This window comes from Lycium ferocissimum, chromosome 6 (genome assembly GCF_029784015.1).
Source record: "Lycium ferocissimum isolate CSIRO_LF1 chromosome 6, AGI_CSIRO_Lferr_CH_V1, whole genome shotgun sequence".
In the NCBI taxonomy this organism is placed as follows: domain Eukaryota; kingdom Viridiplantae; phylum Streptophyta; class Magnoliopsida; order Solanales; family Solanaceae; genus Lycium; species Lycium ferocissimum.
Genome location: NC_081347.1, coordinates 4,133,423 through 4,154,058, shown reverse-complemented (window position 1 = coordinate 4,154,058; position 20,636 = coordinate 4,133,423). Strand labels below are relative to the sequence as shown.

At 36.2% G+C, this 20,636-nt stretch overlaps 1 protein-coding gene across 2 annotated transcripts; it reads right to left on the bottom strand.

Annotated features, from left to right (window-relative positions):
- Positions 1-764: 764 nt before the first annotated feature.
- LOC132058987 (kinesin-like protein KIN-14B) lies at positions 765-20,210 on the bottom strand. 2 transcript variants are annotated; one of them, XM_059451428.1, is made up of 23 exons: positions 19,824-20,210; positions 16,263-16,386; positions 14,940-15,026; positions 14,471-14,641; positions 14,286-14,392; positions 13,804-13,935; positions 13,499-13,677; positions 12,653-12,811; positions 11,935-12,026; positions 10,334-10,485; positions 9,906-10,079; positions 8,969-9,115; positions 7,893-8,081; positions 7,549-7,620; positions 6,724-6,776; positions 6,408-6,627; positions 5,862-6,053; positions 5,553-5,765; positions 4,382-4,729; positions 2,836-2,934; positions 2,280-2,420; positions 2,013-2,171; positions 765-1,484 (listed from the first exon to the last, which is right to left on the bottom strand). In XM_059451428.1, the coding sequence occupies exons 1-23, from the start codon at positions 20,040-20,042 to the stop codon at positions 1,029-1,031; spliced, it is 3,885 nt and encodes a 1,294-aa protein (XP_059307411.1). In that variant the 5' UTR covers positions 20,043-20,210; the 3' UTR covers positions 765-1,028. The 2 variants fall into 2 exon arrangements, with proteins under 2 accessions (XP_059307411.1, XP_059307413.1); XM_059451430.1 differs by lacking the exon at positions 19,824-20,210 and adding an exon at positions 19,560-19,643.
- Positions 20,211-20,636: the final 426 nt, after the last annotated feature.

Here is a 20,636-nt window from a genome sequence, read left to right as displayed (position 1 = left end):
AAGTACACTTTTATTTATGATTTCTTAAAGAGTGTGTAAGGAAAAAGTGAACAAGTAATATGGGACGGAGAGAGTATATATGTATATGTATAGACCTAAATTTCTAATTAAAAAAAGAAACTAACCCCATTATACACTAAGTAAAATGGTTTAATATGTTAAATTATCACTTAAGTCAATCAAAACACTAAATGATAGGACATATAAATAGATAAATATAATTCATAACTCATTACAATTCTTGATTATATGACCATATATGTATAATGTATGTAACTACAATTCATAATTAGATGTATGTACCTGTGTTTCATTGTTATTGATATATATATATATATATATATATATATGTCTTTGTGATTCATAATTAAACGTATCGTACAGGTGTAGTGTTTTTAGTTTTATAATCCATAATTAGATAAGATGTACCCCACTTTCTTTGATGTATTTAGAGTTCCACTGTTGATTAAACTCTTCGTAAATCGCACAATCTTTTTTCACCATCTTTCAACAAACCATATAAATGCCAAGTTAGCCCCTCTACTCTTAAAAAAAAAAAAACACACTTGTATAGCATTAACCAAGATGAGAGCTTATATGAAGTTTGTGGACATAACACTACGCTTCAGAAACGAATATCTGCAATCAACTGTCCAACATAAACTCTTAATTTGATGCTCCAAAACAGTTAATTTGCAATGTGTTTGTTCACTTCCATCTATTTCACCGGTGCGGTAAGCAGAATTGCTCTAGAACAACAGGAGAGGGAACATTTCTGAATAAGTAAAAAGCCAGATATGGCATGTTACACAATGTTACACATGATACAACTATACACAACTTGAAACCCAAAATTGAAAATTGGGGCAACATTACCGCGTCATTACCAAAATTACAGGCCAAGTAGGCAACACAACTGAAATAATCAGCACACCTGAAGTGTTGTTGCACAAGAGATACAACCTGGCATTGATCCAACAAAACTGAAAGATATGCACGAAGACCCTATGCCGAAGCAATAAGACCTATCATGACTTGACATCCTTCAGCACTCCGCCCTTCTCAAGTTCATTAACAAGGTCTCTCAATGCTGGAACCTTCATGGCAAGAGTCCTGTAGAGTCTGGAATACCGAGCTCTGGTTCCGTCTGCTGTCCTTGCAAGAGCAAGCAAGCTTAGAGCCTCTGGAAGCTGTGTGAATAACTGTTTCATCGCATCCAAGCTCATATCTTCAAGAACGGTTGGTCTGGGAACAACTCGGACAATCTCACCCCCTTTAGGCTCTTGAACTCGTGCATCAGCTTTGATGACCAGTTCAGAGTTTGAGTTAGCTCCACACTTGATGATAAATGGGTTTGTTGAGCCTGTGTTGAACTGAAGAACATTCCACTGTGCCACGTCAGTTTCACCCCCTAATCCCCCATCCGCAGGATGCCGAGAAGCATGTACGGTGTCATGAAGCCGGTCATCCTCTTCAGGAATCGACTGTGTCAAATCGTTAGAAAGACAAAACACATTAGTTGAAAGCAAAAACAGTATCTATCCTAGTTGAATGACAATCTCATATATGAATAGAACTGGAAATATATCTGCAAATAATGTAGGACTAAATTTTTGTAATAAAAAATTATACTATCCATATCATTTCAGCAATTTATCTTAGTAGTATCTTCTGCACTTTGCTATGTTTGTACTCTCGTGACAGCTCAGCTGCAGTTAGTAACAGCGTCCACTCACATATTCAAAGCTAGACGCAAGTATTTCTCTCTAAGACAACATTTTCTCAAGTAAATAGAATGTTGTCGCATCTACACCCAACCACAACAGGTAAATATTGGCAAACAATCAACATTGCCTTCCTCAGTTAATTGAAGGGCCACACAGCTACAGTACACATGAAATATTTATGCTAAAACATTGTGTAATAGTCAACATTTGGGCTCCTATCTTCAGGGATGACATTCAGAAACACCAGATATTTAACAACCACCAGCGATGAAAGTAACGATGTACCTCAACAGCATGCCGTGCTTCTTCAATGTGCCTCTGAGCACATGGATGATCAATGTCAAGCAAGGAAGGCATTCGCTCTGCAAGTTCATCTAGAGAAGCAAGCATAGCTTTCTTCCTACTCTTACTGAGGGTGTTCACAGAGGATTGCCTCAATACGTCCTGTTAAAGTTAATTCATCAGATTAGTCTTGCCTTTTGATTCACCAGCACAGTTAAGAAAAAAAAAAAAAAAAACGATTCAAAGGAAAGTGACTGGCAAATAAAAAACCTTGACTAGTTTCAAAATGCCATCAAGGGAAACCAAGGATGCAAGTCTGGCGTCTTCAGCTGCTGTAGAAGGATTTCGAACTGGTGAACTTCCATCTTCTAATGTCAACATTGTCATATCACTTCTCATTTGTTGCAAAATCTGATTATGAAGGTAACTGAGTCATACTTGCCAGACCATCTAAAATTCAAATAAAATGCTCTATGCAAGATAATGAGTTTATACGACAGGCTGTGGGATACTCAGTAACCTTGGCATAAGGATACTCTGGATAATCATCCTCAGCCCAACTTTCTAACACCTCCTGGAATCTCTCAACAGTTCAGGATATAGAATTAAATTGAAGTTCTTGCTTTACAGTTTATCGAGCAATTGCGGTTCACTTAAAATATTAATTAAGTCAACAATAGAGAGCAACTGTCATGTAATACGGCTTTCTTCATCAAAAGAAATCCATAGTAGATAATCTGCAGCTATGTTGGTTCATCGGTAGTATTCAGTATTGCATGGAGATTACATACATTATCAAAAGTAGCAATTCAATCTACTAACGCACCTTTCTTCGTTTGTGATCAACAGATTCTAAAGCTGAACGCAGCTTCGCCACATGTGTAGAGTCTTCTGCCACTTCAGTTGCCAGTGTACCTGCAATGTCCTGATAAAGAATTGAATTAGAACAGCATAAGCAGGAGACAAGACAAAAGAGAGACTCTAACTGGATCCATCTACTTTTCTTGTGTAAAACTGTATAAACACTACGACAAACGGTAAGCAATTAAAGCAAAACTAATCCAATATTAGGATTGCGCTTGACAAGAACTGCATATTAAGTTTCTTTCTTCTTTTCTGAGGGGATTGGGGGTCCGGGGGGATAAATAAGTGTATACCATTATTTGTAAAATCATGCAAAGAGAATAGGTTGGGCTACTCGCCACCACTCACAGATAGAGAGAGAGAGAGATAGAGAGAGAGAGAGAGAGAGAGAAGAACATAGCTGCCCGTGCAACAATAGCATAACATGGTCGAGATTTAAGATGTGGTTTTATAAATGCAAGCTCAATTGCATACTTGCTACAATGTTAAAATATGGCTTTGAAAGGAGTTGCCCTGAGTTAAAAGTGTTCAGCTGCCCACACCAAAGCTCTAGGATAAGCTGACAAGACACCCACGAACGAGCCAAACATCCTCACCTGGAGCCCCGTTTGAGCCAAATTTTAGATTTTCTGTAAGAGTGGATATGACTCTACATTTTTCTTATGTCTCCCGTGGGGGACCAAATCCACGTGTTCGTATAGTGAGACAAAAACTTCTTACCGGATGACATCTTCACCAACAGACTAGTTCAGCCTTTGGCAACCATAGTCCATAGACATGTAACCCCAACAAAAACCAAGCAAACACCAACAGGTCAGGGAAAGGCAGGAAAAGAGAAGTTCTGCTGGCCCCCGTGACTTTTATTTTGTGCCAAGGGGTGAACGAGAGAGAAGAAGAAAAAGAAGAATTTATTATTTTTCCCATCATATTTTAAGATTGGAAGCTGGCATCGTTTCTAAGAGATGGCGAGGAATTTCAGATAAAAAATAGCCCTAAAGGAGAAGTACCACAAATTGCCACTCCTTCCACAACAAAGAGAAAATTCGGAAAACATAGGTAAACAATCATTTTACTATCAAACAAACAACAGAAGAGACAAACACAAGCAAACTCAAACTCCAACACATGTTGATTTCAGAAGCATAATGATGAACATGTAGTTAATGATAATAATAATAATAATAATAATAATAATAATAATAATACCAATAGTAATAACCCTAACATCCCTACAAGATAAACAAGTATAGTGTATTGTGAACAGCTTATGATAATTAGACTTGGATAGACAAGTGATAAATATAATAACTTGAAATGCAAAAGAAGTGGAGCAGCAAATAGAAAGACATCACTTTAAGATATAAACGCACAACTCTTGTATACAGTCTGAATTTCCCAAAGGAAAAGTTTCCCATTGGAAGTGCTCTAAGTAAATAGGCATAGGCAAAAAATAAGAGGTCAATAGGATGTGATGGAGGGAATAAAATCAAAAGATAACATGTAAGTACCTTCAAGTGCTGGAGTTGGGAATTATAAACTCTCTTTGCATATTCAGATAAGAGTTGACCAAGTGCATCAGTGTGAGGGAGCATTGCAGCACCTAGTCCAGCCATCCATCCATCCATTATTGCAGTAGACAGAAGCTCGAGCTGACCCGTCGCTCCACCAACTGTGTCGTCAGTGACAGAAAGAAAGTCGAAGTTCTCTGCAAGCCAGTTCCTGATCTGGCGTTGAAGCTCGCCAGCTGGAGTATGTACAAAAAGAGCAGCAAGAGCTCTGTTTCCAACCGCAAAACTTTTAGCTTCCTCAGTTATCTCCCTAAGCTTTCCACCAGTTACATGCTGCCTCTGTATGTCCTATATGATTAAATTCCAAGTCACATAAGCCACTACCAATTGAACGTTAAATAGTTATAACATGCACAGATAAAAAGTTAAGAGACAAGAGAGGGAAAATATATAGCATAAAAAAAGCAAAAATAGCACAATCAGTTTCTTTCATAACAATTGTCTGAGCCAACTTGGACGCATCTCAACTATATCACGAGGTACCTGCTACCTCCACCAACACAGGTACCTTGCAACTCTGTCCAAGGCTTAGACAGATGAAAGAAACTAGTGTTTTTGGTGGGATTGGAACCCTGATCTCCAAGGTTTGCACCCACTTCATTGACCAATGCCACACCTTTGGTTGCGCAGCTAATCAAAATATATATCAAGTATGTAGCTGAGCTGGACAATGCCCAGGAGAACTGATGAAATGATGGCATGTTGGAATGACGCAGGTACTGGCATGGGACATAAGAGGTGGTGGAGAATTGTCCCAGCATGTATTTTGATGGAAAGGAATTCAAGATGCTTTGAAAATTTAGCTAACTCTGAACAAAAGATCTAGATGACGTGTATATTTTTGCTTTACGTTTGGTGTAAAGAAGCCTTTGTACCAGTTGTAGAGTCTCTAGTAGATCTCACTTGAACCTTGTAACTGTCACGAGGCTAGCTTTTGGTTAAATTTTTGGACTACTAAATTAACAAACTGAAATCTGTTACCATCTTCAAAAAAAAAAACGTATTTCATTCCTTTAACAGACCAAAGCTAACAGACAACCTAACAATCACCGAAAAAAGAAGCAGACAGGGAAGAAGGACAGGCACATTGCTTGTAATGCATTTAAGTCACCTGATCAATACCACGTATCTTCAGAACAACAGATGATAATTTTGATTTCTTTTCTGGCTTTAAATTTACTTTAAACCCTTGAATATGTTCATCAACCAGTGCATTCCTACTTGAATCATAACGAATAGGCGATCTTCCAGGGCTGCTACCACGGCTAGAGCTTCTGCTTCGGCCACTATTAGCTTTCTCCAGGAAACGCTCAACGGGAGAAACCTAGATAATTCAACAGGCAGTTGCTTTCGACAGTCAAAAAGGCAGTACAGAAATCCACTAGAATAATCTCTGGAAGAACGGCCAAGAATCTATTACCTTTATGGATTGCAACTCCGGCGACCTAGCAAGCAAGGATCTTATATATAAAATCCTAACACGGGAAACAAGCATGGTATCCATCACTCTCTTTGGCTCCATTTTACGAATGAAAGCAAAGACGGCATCTCGAATTTCAGCAAGTATTTCATGCTCCCTAGAGGCACCTGCTTTGATGACTGCTGCCAAAACCTGATATAAATGACCAAAACGTTGTAGTTATAGCAGGATAGGGTACATCCATAGGTTCAAAGAAAGTGGTCGATTATTTGTAGACTAAATTGAAGCTGATGTCATCACACCATCATCCAGATATGATTAAGTGATCTGATATCACTTCATATAATTAACTATGTCCAGTTTGATACAAATACATATAATTATTTCTTGCTTTGACATCAATGCACTTACTTGAGCATGTCCAGCTTGATTTCTAAATAGTTGCTAAAAAGTTTGATATTTCCATAAAGACTCCGAATAGAGCATATTCTCAGACGAGACGACCTACTGCGTGCTCCAGAGAGCAAAAGGGGAAAAGGATCTTACCAGCATTAAAAGCTTGTTCGCTCCATCGGTGATTGCAGCAAGACCATCATATTGATCAGGATCAAACTCGTTCAATGCAGAAGTAAGATATTCTCCAGCTGGGGTAGTCTTGACCTTTTCACCACCAGATTTAACCAAAGCAACAGTGCCATCTGGCTTATCAGTTGGTGAGGGCAATGCTAGCACATCTGTAGCACGTCCTTTGGCATTGATATCATTTCTGTCACCCACAACGCAAGATGCATTAAATAACCATGAAAGTACAGAAAAGACAATAAGGATACCAGAAAATGCTTAATCTATTAACAGTATACACCTTCCAGTTTCTCTATTCTGAGCAGTTGGAGCTTTTGGTAATGGACTAGAAACCTGTGCAAAAAGAGCACCAATGAGCTTTACTGATAACAGCTTTAAGATGAGAATAAAGCACTCTTTCAGCAAGAGCAAAATGCTCGAGCCACGCAATCTATCAGTTTAGCATAGATGATCAGAAATAAAACAAAAGCAAAAGGCATTCACATGATAATTACGAGTGACTAATAGCAGAAATCTTATGATTCAAATCCAAGGATGTTTACCGAACACCATAGAGAGAGATTCATTTCATGGCACAAGTATTAACTCCGCAATTCTTGCAAACAATCTCAAATCATGATTACTATGTATCCAAAGACATCTGATAGGGAGCTAACCATCATAATGCAGGATATCTTCAGTCTGTTCTTTCCCATAAATCAATATCACTCTGTTCCTCAGTACCATTCTCCAGTAAGGTAAATCTGTCAATTAGTACCCTTTTTCTTTCTCATGACAAAGTTTCATCTCTTGGCCACCTCTGTTTTTTAGTATGGAGAAATTTAAATCTTAATCTCAAGTTTGCTGCCTAATCATCAATGATGTCCAAATAAATATAAGGTAGCCTAAAGTCCCTTGAACCCATCATATCAAGAGAATATAACAGTGTAAGTGTTGAACTCATAGTTAAGAAAATATAAGTTTGCTATCTCTAACAGCTTAAGCTTGTAAGTTTTTAAATGAGATGGTCATACATTCCAAGTTTTCAACAGTTAGGAATAAATTAATTAAAGAATTAAAATTCTAGCACATCCGAGAAAAATACTTGGGACACCACTATTATTACCTGTGTTGATCCAGCTAGAGAGGCTTTCTCTGTCAAACGATCAAATAACTTCTCATTTTCTTCATGCAATTTCTGTCAGAAAGACAAAACACATTAATGACTCAAATGAATAGCAAGATATATCTAACCCAGGAAAAAGCTCAAAAGATTCAAATTTCCATTTCCGGAAGATACTAATTAAACATATAGATAAAGATTCTTTAATTTAAGCATATTAATGGCCCATAAAAATTTACACAAGGACCAAAGCCTATTCATCCTTACTGTTATTCCTCTTTAACAGAATTTAACTAAAGAATATAAAAGCATGTACCACATATACACAGTCAGCATGAATAAGCTACCTCAATAAGTGTGTCACGTTTTAAAAGTTCCTCTTCTAGCCTCTTGGTAACAGCTGCTGAGTCAATGTCATCCCTCGTTGCCTTCAAACCTGTTTGATCTGCAGATCTTGACTCGGACCCATCTTTTAACCTAGCCTCACTGGCACGTACTGCCTCAGTTAACTGTGATTCAAGAGCTTGCAGTTTGGCCTACAACATAACAACAACAACAACAACAATATAACGTGATCAGAAATTTCAAGCAGAATCATGTGCAAAAGGAAAATGTACTTCTTCAACCACAATAAAAAGGTGAAATGCAGTTTACGTTATAAAAATACGTATATCAATAAAAGGTAGACAATGCGAGAAAGTAAACTTGCAGAAACTAAAATAACACAGTATGGAACGTTGACTGAATAGACATCCATCACAAAATTGAAAACAGTGAGCCTCGAGGCAAAGATATCCTCTTTCAAGTTTGAGTCACAAAAATAGCTTCTCTAGCATACAGCGATGGGCCAGCACAGAAGTAAGTAATAACTTCCTTGACATGAAAGCATCAAGAATCTTGAACTGAGCCAATTTGAACAGTAACAATGTTTGACACGTTCTTTGTTAAACATTATCGTTGTTGTCTGCATAAATGATAAACCATAAACCCCGTGTAATCTTTTTATTCAAGCTTGCAAGATCATAATCCCCAAGCCTCAAGGGAAAAATGTATGACAGTCTTAAGATATTCCCCACTTTTCTGTTATACTTCCATTGTTGGCTGATGTACTAACAATTTGAAAGTTTTTTTGTTTCAGTGGAGTGCCCCAGGCCTGGGCTATGGGGCACTGACTTGGGGCGACCCACGAAGGCCCAGGTAACAAGCTACCTTGATGGACCTTCCCCTTAGAAAAATTGAGTCAATATCATGTAGGCTATTAGACAAAAGGCTGAGTCCATTAGCAACAATTTGAAATTAACCAGCGGTATGCAACAATGAGTAGAATAATGTAGCAAGATAACATCTTAAAAAGGTAGATTAACTTGATTACGGTATACAGATACACGGCTAAGAGAGCAAAAGGCAATTGTAAGCAACTAACCTGCAACATCTGAATAGTTGAATCACGTTGTTGTATCTGCAATTTCTGTTCTTGCTCCAACTGTAAAAGTTGAGCTACTTGATTTCTAATTTGAGTATTTTGATCCTTCTCTGTCTTAAGTTTATCCGTGATCATGATATTCTCAGCCTACATCAGAGGGAAAACACTGGAGCTTAGTAGTAACATGCTTCCCGACCAGACATAAGGTTTGAGTTTTATCAGTTTGGACAGAGGAAAGAAAATTAGCATACTCTGAGAGAATAAACCAATATACTCTGAGAGAATAAACCAATATACTTTCAGAAGCAACACTTCCCCTGGTGACGTAGAAGAAAACGAGTAGAAATTTGTAATAGTAGTAACATCAGCAGAACAAGTTACAAGTTTTAAACTATTAAGTAGTCCAATCATACAATAAATAACAAGGACCACGTAAACAGACTTCACCATGTCAATCATTCAAATTTATCTTTGGTTTTGTCTTGGTCTTGCCAAAGAAAGACGATCAAGATAATGGAAAATGTGAGAGAGAGAAGAGTAACAAACAAAACATGCACTATAATATCGCTGGGAACAGCGTGGACCAGACTAAAAGGTAAGTGTCTCTGATAGTATGTAAAAGACCCATAGGCCCCTATGTAAGCATATATGCTTCAATATATCCTAAGAATAGTTAACCATATAGACTTCTCTTAGATAAAGTAAGCTTTTGCCGCTTTTACACCACAAAAAATAGCACCACAATCTCTTAAGAGACACATGCAACCAACTAGAGAAATGTTCAATTTTAGTAGCAGAAACATGATCTTTCCTCTTATATTATTCTAACAAGAACCACCTTGAAGTTTTAAAAGTTATGAGAAAACAAATATATGGTAAGTTTAGGCTGATTAAATAATGAGAAAGAAACAGGAAACAAAAAGAAAAAGCCACGAACCTTTAGGTCTGACTGTAGTGTAGAAGAAACTTTCCATGCCTTTTGAACTTCATTGAAGAGTAGAACTCCTTGATCATTGGCCTGTTTCAGTTCCTCTTTTAGCCCAACTATTTCTTGCTTCTGATCAGTAATCTCTTTCTCCTTGTCATAGAGTTCCTTGCGTGCATCATTGGCCTACCAAAAGAGAAACAGTAGAATTCATAATTAATTGAGAGACTGTTTCATGTCCATATGTATTGACCAACCCACAGATCACTTAGCCGGTGAATCAAACTTCAACTTCTGAATGTCACTGTGTAATGTACATCTACATCAAAGTAAACAACATTGCCCTAACCCCCAATAAGAAAAAAATAATAATAAACAAGGACTTCGACCATCCGCCATACTCCTCTTTGAGAGTCCACGGTCAACAAATCAAGACTTACAATATCTCTCCATTTCTTGATTGTATCTCGATTCCCAAGGCTTAGTGTGGCATTTCTAGCTCTAGAAGAAAAATTGAGGGATGATAACGTCTCAGACAAATTTGAAGCATGCGGACAGATATTAACAATAAGAAGTGTCTTTGCACTTCCACCTGCAAAAAGAAGAGGCGAAAAAACATTAGAGGTGTCTAGCCCGCAAATAGACTTTACAAGGGATAACAGAATTAAAAAAATTAAAAACATCTAAGAGTAAGAGGTGTTGTTGCAACATAGTGTAAGGCTTAAAAACATTCTGTAAGGCAAAAGATAGATACTCTTTCCCTCCAGATGTAAACCACAGATGCCATCAAGAACACAAATGCTAAGAGACCTTATTAGTTTTCATTATCAACTAATCCGCTCAATATGCAGCTTCAAATTGTAAGCATCACTTGTGTTTAATTGTGCGACCATCTCATCTAAAAGCTTAAATTGTAAAATTGTTAGAGAGAGCACACTATTATTTACTTAATTATATCTTCAATACAACCCCTCACGTGTGGGCTTGATTTTCTCATGAGCCAAACACGTGGAAATTCTTATTGATAACGGTGGCAGTGAGAATTGAACCAGGACCTCGCCTGCTATGATACCATGTCGAATGGTGTGAACATCCAATATAAAAGCTTAAGTTGTTAGAGGGAACACTTCTATTTACCAAATTCTGTCTTCACCAACTTGCACACTAGATAAGTTTCGAATTTGGCCTACCCAAGTCCAACTCTAGGAGAAACAATGTAGGGTTAAAGTGAGTGTTACATTTATCCTCAAGATGTTGGTTGGACCAATAAATTTCCCATCAAGAAAGGATAATTGCATCTTAGACTATAAAAGCAGTAGGTACATGTTGTCAAGGGAACTTGCTAAAGCAAGTCAAAGGGCAGAATCCAGAAATTGCACCCTTTAGAAAGCCTCCCCTTTTATTTGAACAAGCCATGCTAGGATCCAGCCAAATAATCATAAAATGATGTGTACTTGATGGATTAATCCAAATATACATGTATCTATTATCATACTCTATATTATCTACTTAGCAATAAGGTGACAAAAATAATGCCTCAGAAAACCGAAGGCAACAGTCTCGTTCTTTTTTGATGAAGTATCATTGATGGCATCAACAAGATGCATATGGTACAAAAGATAGATTGCTAGCTCTATTACAGTGAGGCAATAATTCCAATCTCCTACATGATACAGCCAGAAATCTAAGCTTTAAGAAATTACAATAATATAAATCAATCATTCAATCAATGATGCCTCAATCCAAAGCTAGTTGGGGCGGCGATAAAAGTAAACAATAAATAATAAGAAATATATTATAATAAGAAATATAGTTTTAGTCGTGGAGAAGAAGAGTATATGAGTAGACGTCAACATAAAATAAAGCACATTTGAGTAGAGCTCTTCAATGTCTCTGAAGATCAGTTAACAGAATTTCACAGAAGAGCCCTTCACCATAGAGGAGAAAATTGGCCTCGTGTGTGTTTGTATGTATGTATGTTTTTATATAGCAATATAGTATTGAAGAATTATATTGACCAGTACAATAATCAATTAGTTACCTAATGAGTCTGCAAGTACTTTGGTGAGCATTGAATTTTCATATGGAACAGTGTCCTTTTTTGATGTCAAGGAATTCAAAACATCTCCCAATCTGCATGTCAGTATCAAAAATGAGTATAAAAACAGAGAAAGAGCACTAAAACAAAGGATCTCAGATTTCTTTTTCTGTCATATTTAATTGTTCCATGAGGGTGTACACAATTGTTAACATCTCACAAGCATCATTATAGAAACAAATTCAAGAAATTGATTTTCTTCGCCCAACTATGTTCTCAAAAGCTCTAATGTAATCAGCCCCTGTAGGAGCTCTTGTCACACACTTGACTGTGGGATCAACTGTCCTCCTTTTTTTAAGCTTCCATGCCTATAAGCATTGCCCTTTAGAACTCTCCCAGTGATCTTGCGTGTATGAAAATTGAGAAATAAAACATAAGATAGGCTTTAAAAGCCAATATTTTTCGAGTTTAAAAACCATCACATGAATGTCATCAGCTAAACAAAGGCATTCAGAGTTTCAATCCGGAAACAGAAATAGACTGAGAACAAAGAGAAGGTCTTCATGGGACCGAAATTGCAAAGTGATCCACCAAATTCCATTTGTGATCCAACAAATACACCATAAACTCCTTACCGCTGTGTCCTAGATATGGGAAGTGAACAGGCATGGGTTGAGAATACAATTATTATTGATAACAAAAGGTTGACATGAACCCTTACGCAGAAAGTGATTTCATGACATGAAGCAACTCTGTTGCATGCTCCCCACTATCCTCTTCAATAGTGCTTTCATTTCCAGCCAAATCGACAAGAGAGAGCTTGCTGTATGAGGTCTCTCCAGTGATCGAGTTGGTATAATGTATATGTACAGTGACGATCCTGAGAATTGCAAGACCAAAGAAACATACAATTAGAAGAAATGGAAAACACACCAGCGTTATTTCTCCAAACAATTAGACAACTCAGAAAAAAATGCATCATATTGACATACAGAAACTGCATTTGCGTTGCAAGAAGTACAGATAGAGTCATACAGAGACGTAATGGAGACAGAGTCGTGCCTACATGCTAATCAGGAACTTTTTTCTTTCTTTCTTTGCTTTGAGAACCTTACATTAGAGAACAGAGTTACAAGATTAAAAAGTTATGCCATGACAGTATGAAGGAGTGCACAACTGATGCAACTCCAAGTACCTCGACCAAATAAAATATATGTAGAGCAATGAGCTCAACACAGAGGAATAGCAATTTTAGACAAAACAGAATCTCGAGTGAGATTATGGCAGGAAAGAACTAATGTTTCTTATGTTGAGTATGTTCTTTTTCCCAGAAAAGGAACCTTTTTCAATCCCAGATTTAGAATTGAAGTTTTTGTTCTCAGGAGTTAACCATGATTCTTTTGTGTATGTAACTTGCATCTACTTGATGCCTTCCTAATACAACATCTTATTTCATCAAAAAAAAAAAAATGAACATGTTCTACAGGAACTAAATTGTTTTTTTGTTGAAGGAAAAGACATATACAGCAAAAGACAGATACCAACTAGAAAGAGTTGTGGACCATACAGATGAGAAACTCTAAACTTTGATGTATCACTTCCTCGATTTTGAAAAGCTAATTTCAGTACTCTGCCAAAATCCATTGGATTTTCAACTTTTTCCTGCAGAAGTTCTACAAAGTAATCCAATGACCCCATGCGAGCCTTCGGCAGATCAGTTCCAGAATGTATGAGCAGATCTCGTATCTGCAACAATTGGAAAAGCCCTAACTTCAAAAATTTCACATATGGATCCCTTACCGGATCATCATAATAATGCCGAAGGTGAGAAAGCAGTTAAATCTAAATGATAAACATGAAATCATATAAAACCTGTTCATTATGAAGTTCAGAAATGGAAACTGAGAAATTAAATTTGGATGTAGACGTTGCATCAGAGTTGGATAAATCAAAGAGCTCCTCAAAACACCTAGCATATAAACCACGATCGTGGCTGGATCCTTCCTGCATGAAGAGGGAAAAATGAGGAACCAACATTAATATCAAACAAACGGCTTAAAAGAGTTGGGTATTTAGCAGATCAAAACTTTGGTAAAGGCCCAAGGTATTCAATGTGTCTCAATTGTACAATAAATAATGAATTTCGACAACCAACACTAAGTATACAAACTTTAAAAATTAACCTCCTAATGGAAAGATTTCATAAGATCTTACGCATTTAAACCCTGCCCAGTTTATAACAGATTACAATTGGCAGTTTTTCGGAATGCATAAAGAGAAGAAATGTATAAATCGTTCAAAATAAACAGATGAAGAAAAAAGAAGGACAAGACGCAAAGAGATGAGTAAGAGACCATAGTGTGGGTCTTTCCTGAGTGTGCTTGACCATAAGCAAATATAGCCACATTGTATCCATCAAATGCTGACTGAACAAATGGCTGAACATCACTAAAAAGTTCAACTGCACAAAGAGGAGGTAATAATGTTAAGTTACACATCAAGAGTTAGTACAATAAGGAAACAAGTAAATCCCCAATACCTTGTCCTACATGAGGTCCATAAACCCTGTCTAATTCAAAATCCTTCTTCGGGTTAGCTACGCTATCATCAGCAGTATTGATACGGACTGTAACATCATCAGGAAATTCGACAATGGATGGACCTTCATCTTCAAAAAGAGGCCTCACACGACAAAACACCTTTATGTTTCCTGAAATAATAACATAAGGTCTCATCTACATATATTATGTATTACATACACATATCTGATATATCTCTATGCCTATCTGAAGGCAACAAACATCAATGTCACAGTACTGAAAGATAATTTTTTCTAGATTACAGTTTATTTCTAGATTTGAACATTTCATGTAGATTGAAAATACATGTGTGTGCGCAAGTGCTAATGTATATGCACATATTTCTTATCAAAACAAATCGTATATGCCCATTTTAAGACAAGGTTGGAAGCTAGAATAATAAAACCAGGAGCATAGATAACTAAATACCTTGGGAAGTTAATAAGTCATTAAATAACCTTTTCTTCTCCGATATCAGAGGTGAGATTCTAGCTTCTGTTTCAAGTGCAGCTTGATCTGAAAAAGTAGAGAGAGAAACCAGAAATCCAAATTATGATCAGAATGCTAGGTAATCAAAAGCCACCATAACCAAAACTTATTAGACAATAGGACAGGAGAAGACAGAAAAAAAGACCAAAAAGAATTCAGCTGTACAAGATTAGCAGTAATCTTTCCTCAAAGGCTTTGGAACTTGATTAACTTCAAGTTGCATCTGTGTCTTATGTTGGTTGATCCATCTATTACAAACAGACACAATGTGCGAAAAGCTTATAATTTACATGTGTTTGACAAGGTTTCCCAATGAATTACTTGTCCTTGTGCCGAGGGTCTACCGGAAACAGCCACTCTACCTCCCAAGGTAGGGGTTAGGTCTGTGTACACTCTACCCTCCCCAGACCCCACTTTGTGGGATTTCATTGGGTATGTTGTTGTTGTTGTTGTTGTTGTTGACAAGGTTTCCCAACTTCCGAAAGGACATCTTAGGAAAGCGATCTAAAAGGAGAGGGAATGGAAAGAATGACACATAAAATAATTTTTATTTGAACTTTCTAGACAATATTAAATTTCAATTATCTATCTTAATCCGTAGATTATCATTTTTTCTGAAGATGCAAACATCAAGTGTTATCATTATGCAATTAATAGAGTTTAGGGATGTTCTTTTATCTGTGTAACAGGGCATTGGGAGTTAGCACTACTGAATTTTTCCAATATGGTATATTATTAGTGATCTTTATAAAAAAAATGGTATATTATTAATGATGACAGATTACATAAATTCCGTGGGAGTAATGACAAGAAAATCATAAACATAAACAAAAGTACAAGAAGAACGATGTTGAAATATATAATTCATAGTAATAAAGATTAACCTTCTTTTCTTAAACAAACAAGTTAGCAATGATAAATTTCTTAATTGTGAAAATATAGACTCTTAACTAAATCATCAACTTTGATTTCTCAAACGTCATCGTGGATTTAAGTTCAACATACTAAAGCAAAATATTGTGATAAGTGAAGTGAAGCACAAAAGGCGTCACAAGGTGCTTAACATATAGCCGCACACTTTAAGGCATTCTCGAGGTGATTAACATCTTTTAAAAAATGTTGGGACTTTTGAGGAAAGATATATTTATAAACACTTTAAGAATGTCTAGAAGCATGTGGCTAACGCGGGTTGAGTTAGGTTGGGCCTCATGGCAAGCCTCAAAACATAAAAATAACTACATAGATGTAGTACAGGTCATTTACCTAGCTTGCGGGTTTTATCAGCAAGTACACCAAGGTAGCGTGTCACACGGTCTAGTTTCGCATTGGAATATTCCTGCAGGTCGCTGGCTTCTTGTCTCAGCTCTGAGTAATCTTCCCTGACAAGCTGCCTCGGAAAAAAAAAAGTGTTCTCGGTAAGAAATTACTTAATTGCTATTTCCCTGAACAGGTCACATTATCTAGGAACAAGATCTTTTCGTTTTCCACAAGAACGCGCCCAAATTACCCTAAGGGGAAAAATAACATTAGCTCCTTCAAAAAAATTAGTAGCAATTTGTTTAAAGCCTTGTGCTTAATATAGTACTGGTAATCATGGAGTTGCATGCTAATGCATTACATCAAATCAACTTTTTTAAAAGGTTTGATTAATTCTAGGCTAGGATGTCCTTCAGTAAACTGGAAAAACATGCCAAATACAAAGTTTACATCACTATATTTGCATGAATAGACTGCAATCAGTCTCTCTAATGTGTCTTCCTCTTCATTTCTCTTACTTCACTACATTACATGGTCCAGTCAAGTCGGCCATGTCCAATATAGGAATAATATTGGCAATGCATTCCAACAATAAGTAATAAAAATATAGAATGGAGACACACAATAACACACATCCATTACATAATGGTTTTAGACTTGGAGTATCCATAATGGTCCTAGACCATAATACCACCTTTGCCTCAAGGGTTTTGGTGATGCTCGGATCTTTTGACATGATATAGATTTGACATTCAGAGTGCAATGGGTTTCCTGTGTTGAAGGGTGTTGGAGATATATATCCAGAATTGGTTGTCTAAGAGTTTTTTTAAGGGCTTATTTGAACTAGCCTTGGGCTACACCGATTTGAATTGGACGCTCAGATATTTCCAGCTTTAAGTGTCTTTTCATAACGTTAAAGATTAATTTTTTTTATAAGGTTTAAAACAGACAATCAGGTGTTCATTTATATTCCAGTACGCCCTTTCCTGAGATGCATTAAATGCTCTATTTTGACTTGACTATGTGCACAATTGTTTATACTTTGACACTGCTAATTCATTGGTTAGATAGCAATAAGTGAATCTAAAAAGACAATCCGCAGCGCATGCAATTTCCTATTAGACTTGTCTCTCCTACGTATGGGTATCTTCAAAGTTTAGTCAAGCTGATCTTGATTGTTTTAGGTAATCCTACCATATCCCTCTCATTTTGCTTTTGCAGATTAGTATGGAAAAACTTAGTCCTAGCTACTGGATACTTCCACATACCAATACTGGATGCTATAAAGAAATACTTATGGAATCTTTCACCCTATAATTGGAAAGAAATTTTAGGCTACTAATCAATTGAGAACCTATATGATTAACTTTTCCACCTCTCAAGAATATGAATGTGCACTAGTATCAATCACTTGTACTACCACTAAATATAAACATTGGTATATAGCCTATATCTCTTGTAATTAATGTCTCGGTAATAACTAGTGGAGATCTTCGTGTTTGACATGCCAAAGTTAATATTTTTAATTGTGTATCTGAGAGACGAATTCACAAGAGCCTGCTAGTTATTACTAGAGAGTAAATACTAGAATCTGTAAAGATCTGTCTTTCTCGCTCCCTCAAACATGATCAAAAATACATAGAATGGTAGCCAACCAACCATTTTCGATGGACCCAAAAAGTTCAATATAATTCCAAAATGGAACATTCACTCCATACGTCAAAAGAGTTTAACTTTTCTAAAAAAATTAAGAACATGGTATTCAAAATTTCCACTCTCTCTACCTTCTTTAGCAGAAATCAAATTGACGGCGTTTGGAGCATACATTTTAGAAGAAATTTCAATGATTGAGAAGTAGACAGGGCTGCTGAATTCCTCAGCCTTCTGAATACATATCAGCAGCTACTTTTTTCAGTAAGTTCTTGCTACAAAGATCTAACAAAGGTGTACAATCCTGAAAAGCCTTAGCCATGGAAATCAATTTGGAGGTCCAGTGTTTTGAAGACGCTGCTAATTCCATTCACAATATAAAGGCCAATTATATTTTTATTTTTATTTTTATTTTTTTTTGCTTTTGGTGTAGAATGGAACATGTAAATGAGGCTGAAATAGTTTTACAGTTGCTAGTCTGCTAGAGTCTTTACAGGATTAGCTGTGGGTACTTTTGTTTTAATGCTCCTCTACTAATATTGTCCAGTGGTGAGAGCATAAACTTTATCTGGTTTATTTATAAGATTACCTTATCTTCTCAAGAAAAATTCCATCTCTCTATGTTATTATTGTACCCTAGCATCAACCACTCGTACTACCACCTCTACCACTCGTGAACATCTCTTAGTTCCACATGCTAAAGTTGTAATTCTTAAATTTTTATCCAATGACCGAACTTGCTTAGAGCTTAGACAATTTATTATCAATATTTTTGAGCAAATTTTTGAACTTATAGGCATCTCTGTCTCGAGCTAACCACATAGAATTTAGAAACAAACTCCGTAGCCACTAATAGGAGGCAAAAAGAATTCAATATACTTCCAAATGGAATTTTTCACCCAGTGGCGGAAACAAATTTCAACTTATTAAATAAATTTAAAATCTTGATTATGAATTTTTGCATCTCGACATAGTATAACTGTACACTAGTTCTAAACTACACATAATCTAGTAGCAAACTAACCATTCCCAACAACAAGGACCAAAAAAGGATAATCCCATATAATTCCAAAATTGAATCTTTCACCCAAAACAAATTAAGAATTTAATAATTAACATTTCCATCTATCAATAACACTACTGTACACTAGTATCAATCACTCTCACTGCTATAAATGAACATAGCAATTAATCCTCTACCACTAATTTCCAGAAAAACATTGAACTCGACTAAATACAAATAAAGGATATATTTTTCTAACTGCAGTATATTTTAAACACTTCGACTCAGTTTAATTATACAAAAACCCATTAATATCACTAGATAAACTACTAAAGCACGCGAATTGGCATGAAAAAATAGAAACCTTTAGTTATCCTTCAATTTCAAGAGCTTAATAATTAACATTTCCATCTCTCAATAACTCTACTCCACACTAAATACCAATCACTCTCACTGCTATAAATGAACATAGTCATTACTCATATACCACTAATTTCCAGAAAAAACTTCAAACACGAGTAAATTAATATATATCTTTCCAATTGCATTGCATTTTAGAACACTTCAACTCTGTTCAATTACACAAAAACACACTAATATCTTTAGATAAAGTATTAAAGCATGTAAATTGGCATGAAAAAATTAGAGACCTTTAGTTTATCCTTCAATTGAATTTTCCACCCTAAACAAATTAAGAACTTAACAATTAACATTTCCATCTCTCAATAACACAAATGAACAGTCATTAATCCTCTACCTCTAATTTCCAGAAAAACTTCAAAAAAAAAAAACAAAAAAAAAAAAAAAAGATACTCCGTATATTTCCAATTGCATTGTAATTATAACACTTCAATTATACAAAAACACACTAATATCTCTAATTAAAGTACTTTAAGTGCACGAAAATAAGAGACCTTTAGTTTATCCTTCAATTTGAAGAGCTTAGAGTTGATAGCATGTTTAGACAGCTCAGAATGCGGCGGCGACGGCGGCGCACCGGCGGCGGAGATCGAGTAACGGCGAGCCAACGGACGCGTCGGCGGCGGCGCGTGCTCCTCCGACGACGACTTACGTGGCTGAAATCCAGGCACATCCCAACTCCACCTATTGTTGTTACTCTTCTGCTCCGCCATTTTTGATAAGGTTTTCGATTAATTAGAAACTATATATAAACCATACAAATAAAGAAAAATTTGAAGAAAAAAAAAAAGAGTGGGGGGATAAATTTATTAGAAGAGAGATTGAGAGCTCTCTCTCTCTCTCCCTATAAGGTTTGCTTTTGCTTTTGTCTGGGTCTATGTAATTCGATTTGTGGTTTGAATTTCTATTGAGGGAAATGATAGAAATTTTTCATTTTTCATCCTTGTAGTTTTTTGTTGGTATTGATTTAGTCCTTTGATAATTTTGGTCCGGTTGGCAAAAAAGTATCTGCTAATACAATTTCGGATAAAATAATTACAAACATATATAGTATATTTTCAGAAGTAGGGTTTGGGGAGGATAAAGCGTATGTAGACCTTATTCCTGCCTCGTGGAAATAGAAAGGTTGTTTTTGAAAGACCTTCAACTTAACGCATTTCGGATATAATATGTGATTGGTCACGTAAAATAAATCATTTTCATATAATAAATGTTATGTTTGGTTATTAGTGATGTTTATATTTGCTTAGTAGCTTGATATGAGCATGATTTTTATTTTATTTTTTTGGTGCGCAGAGTCTTACTAT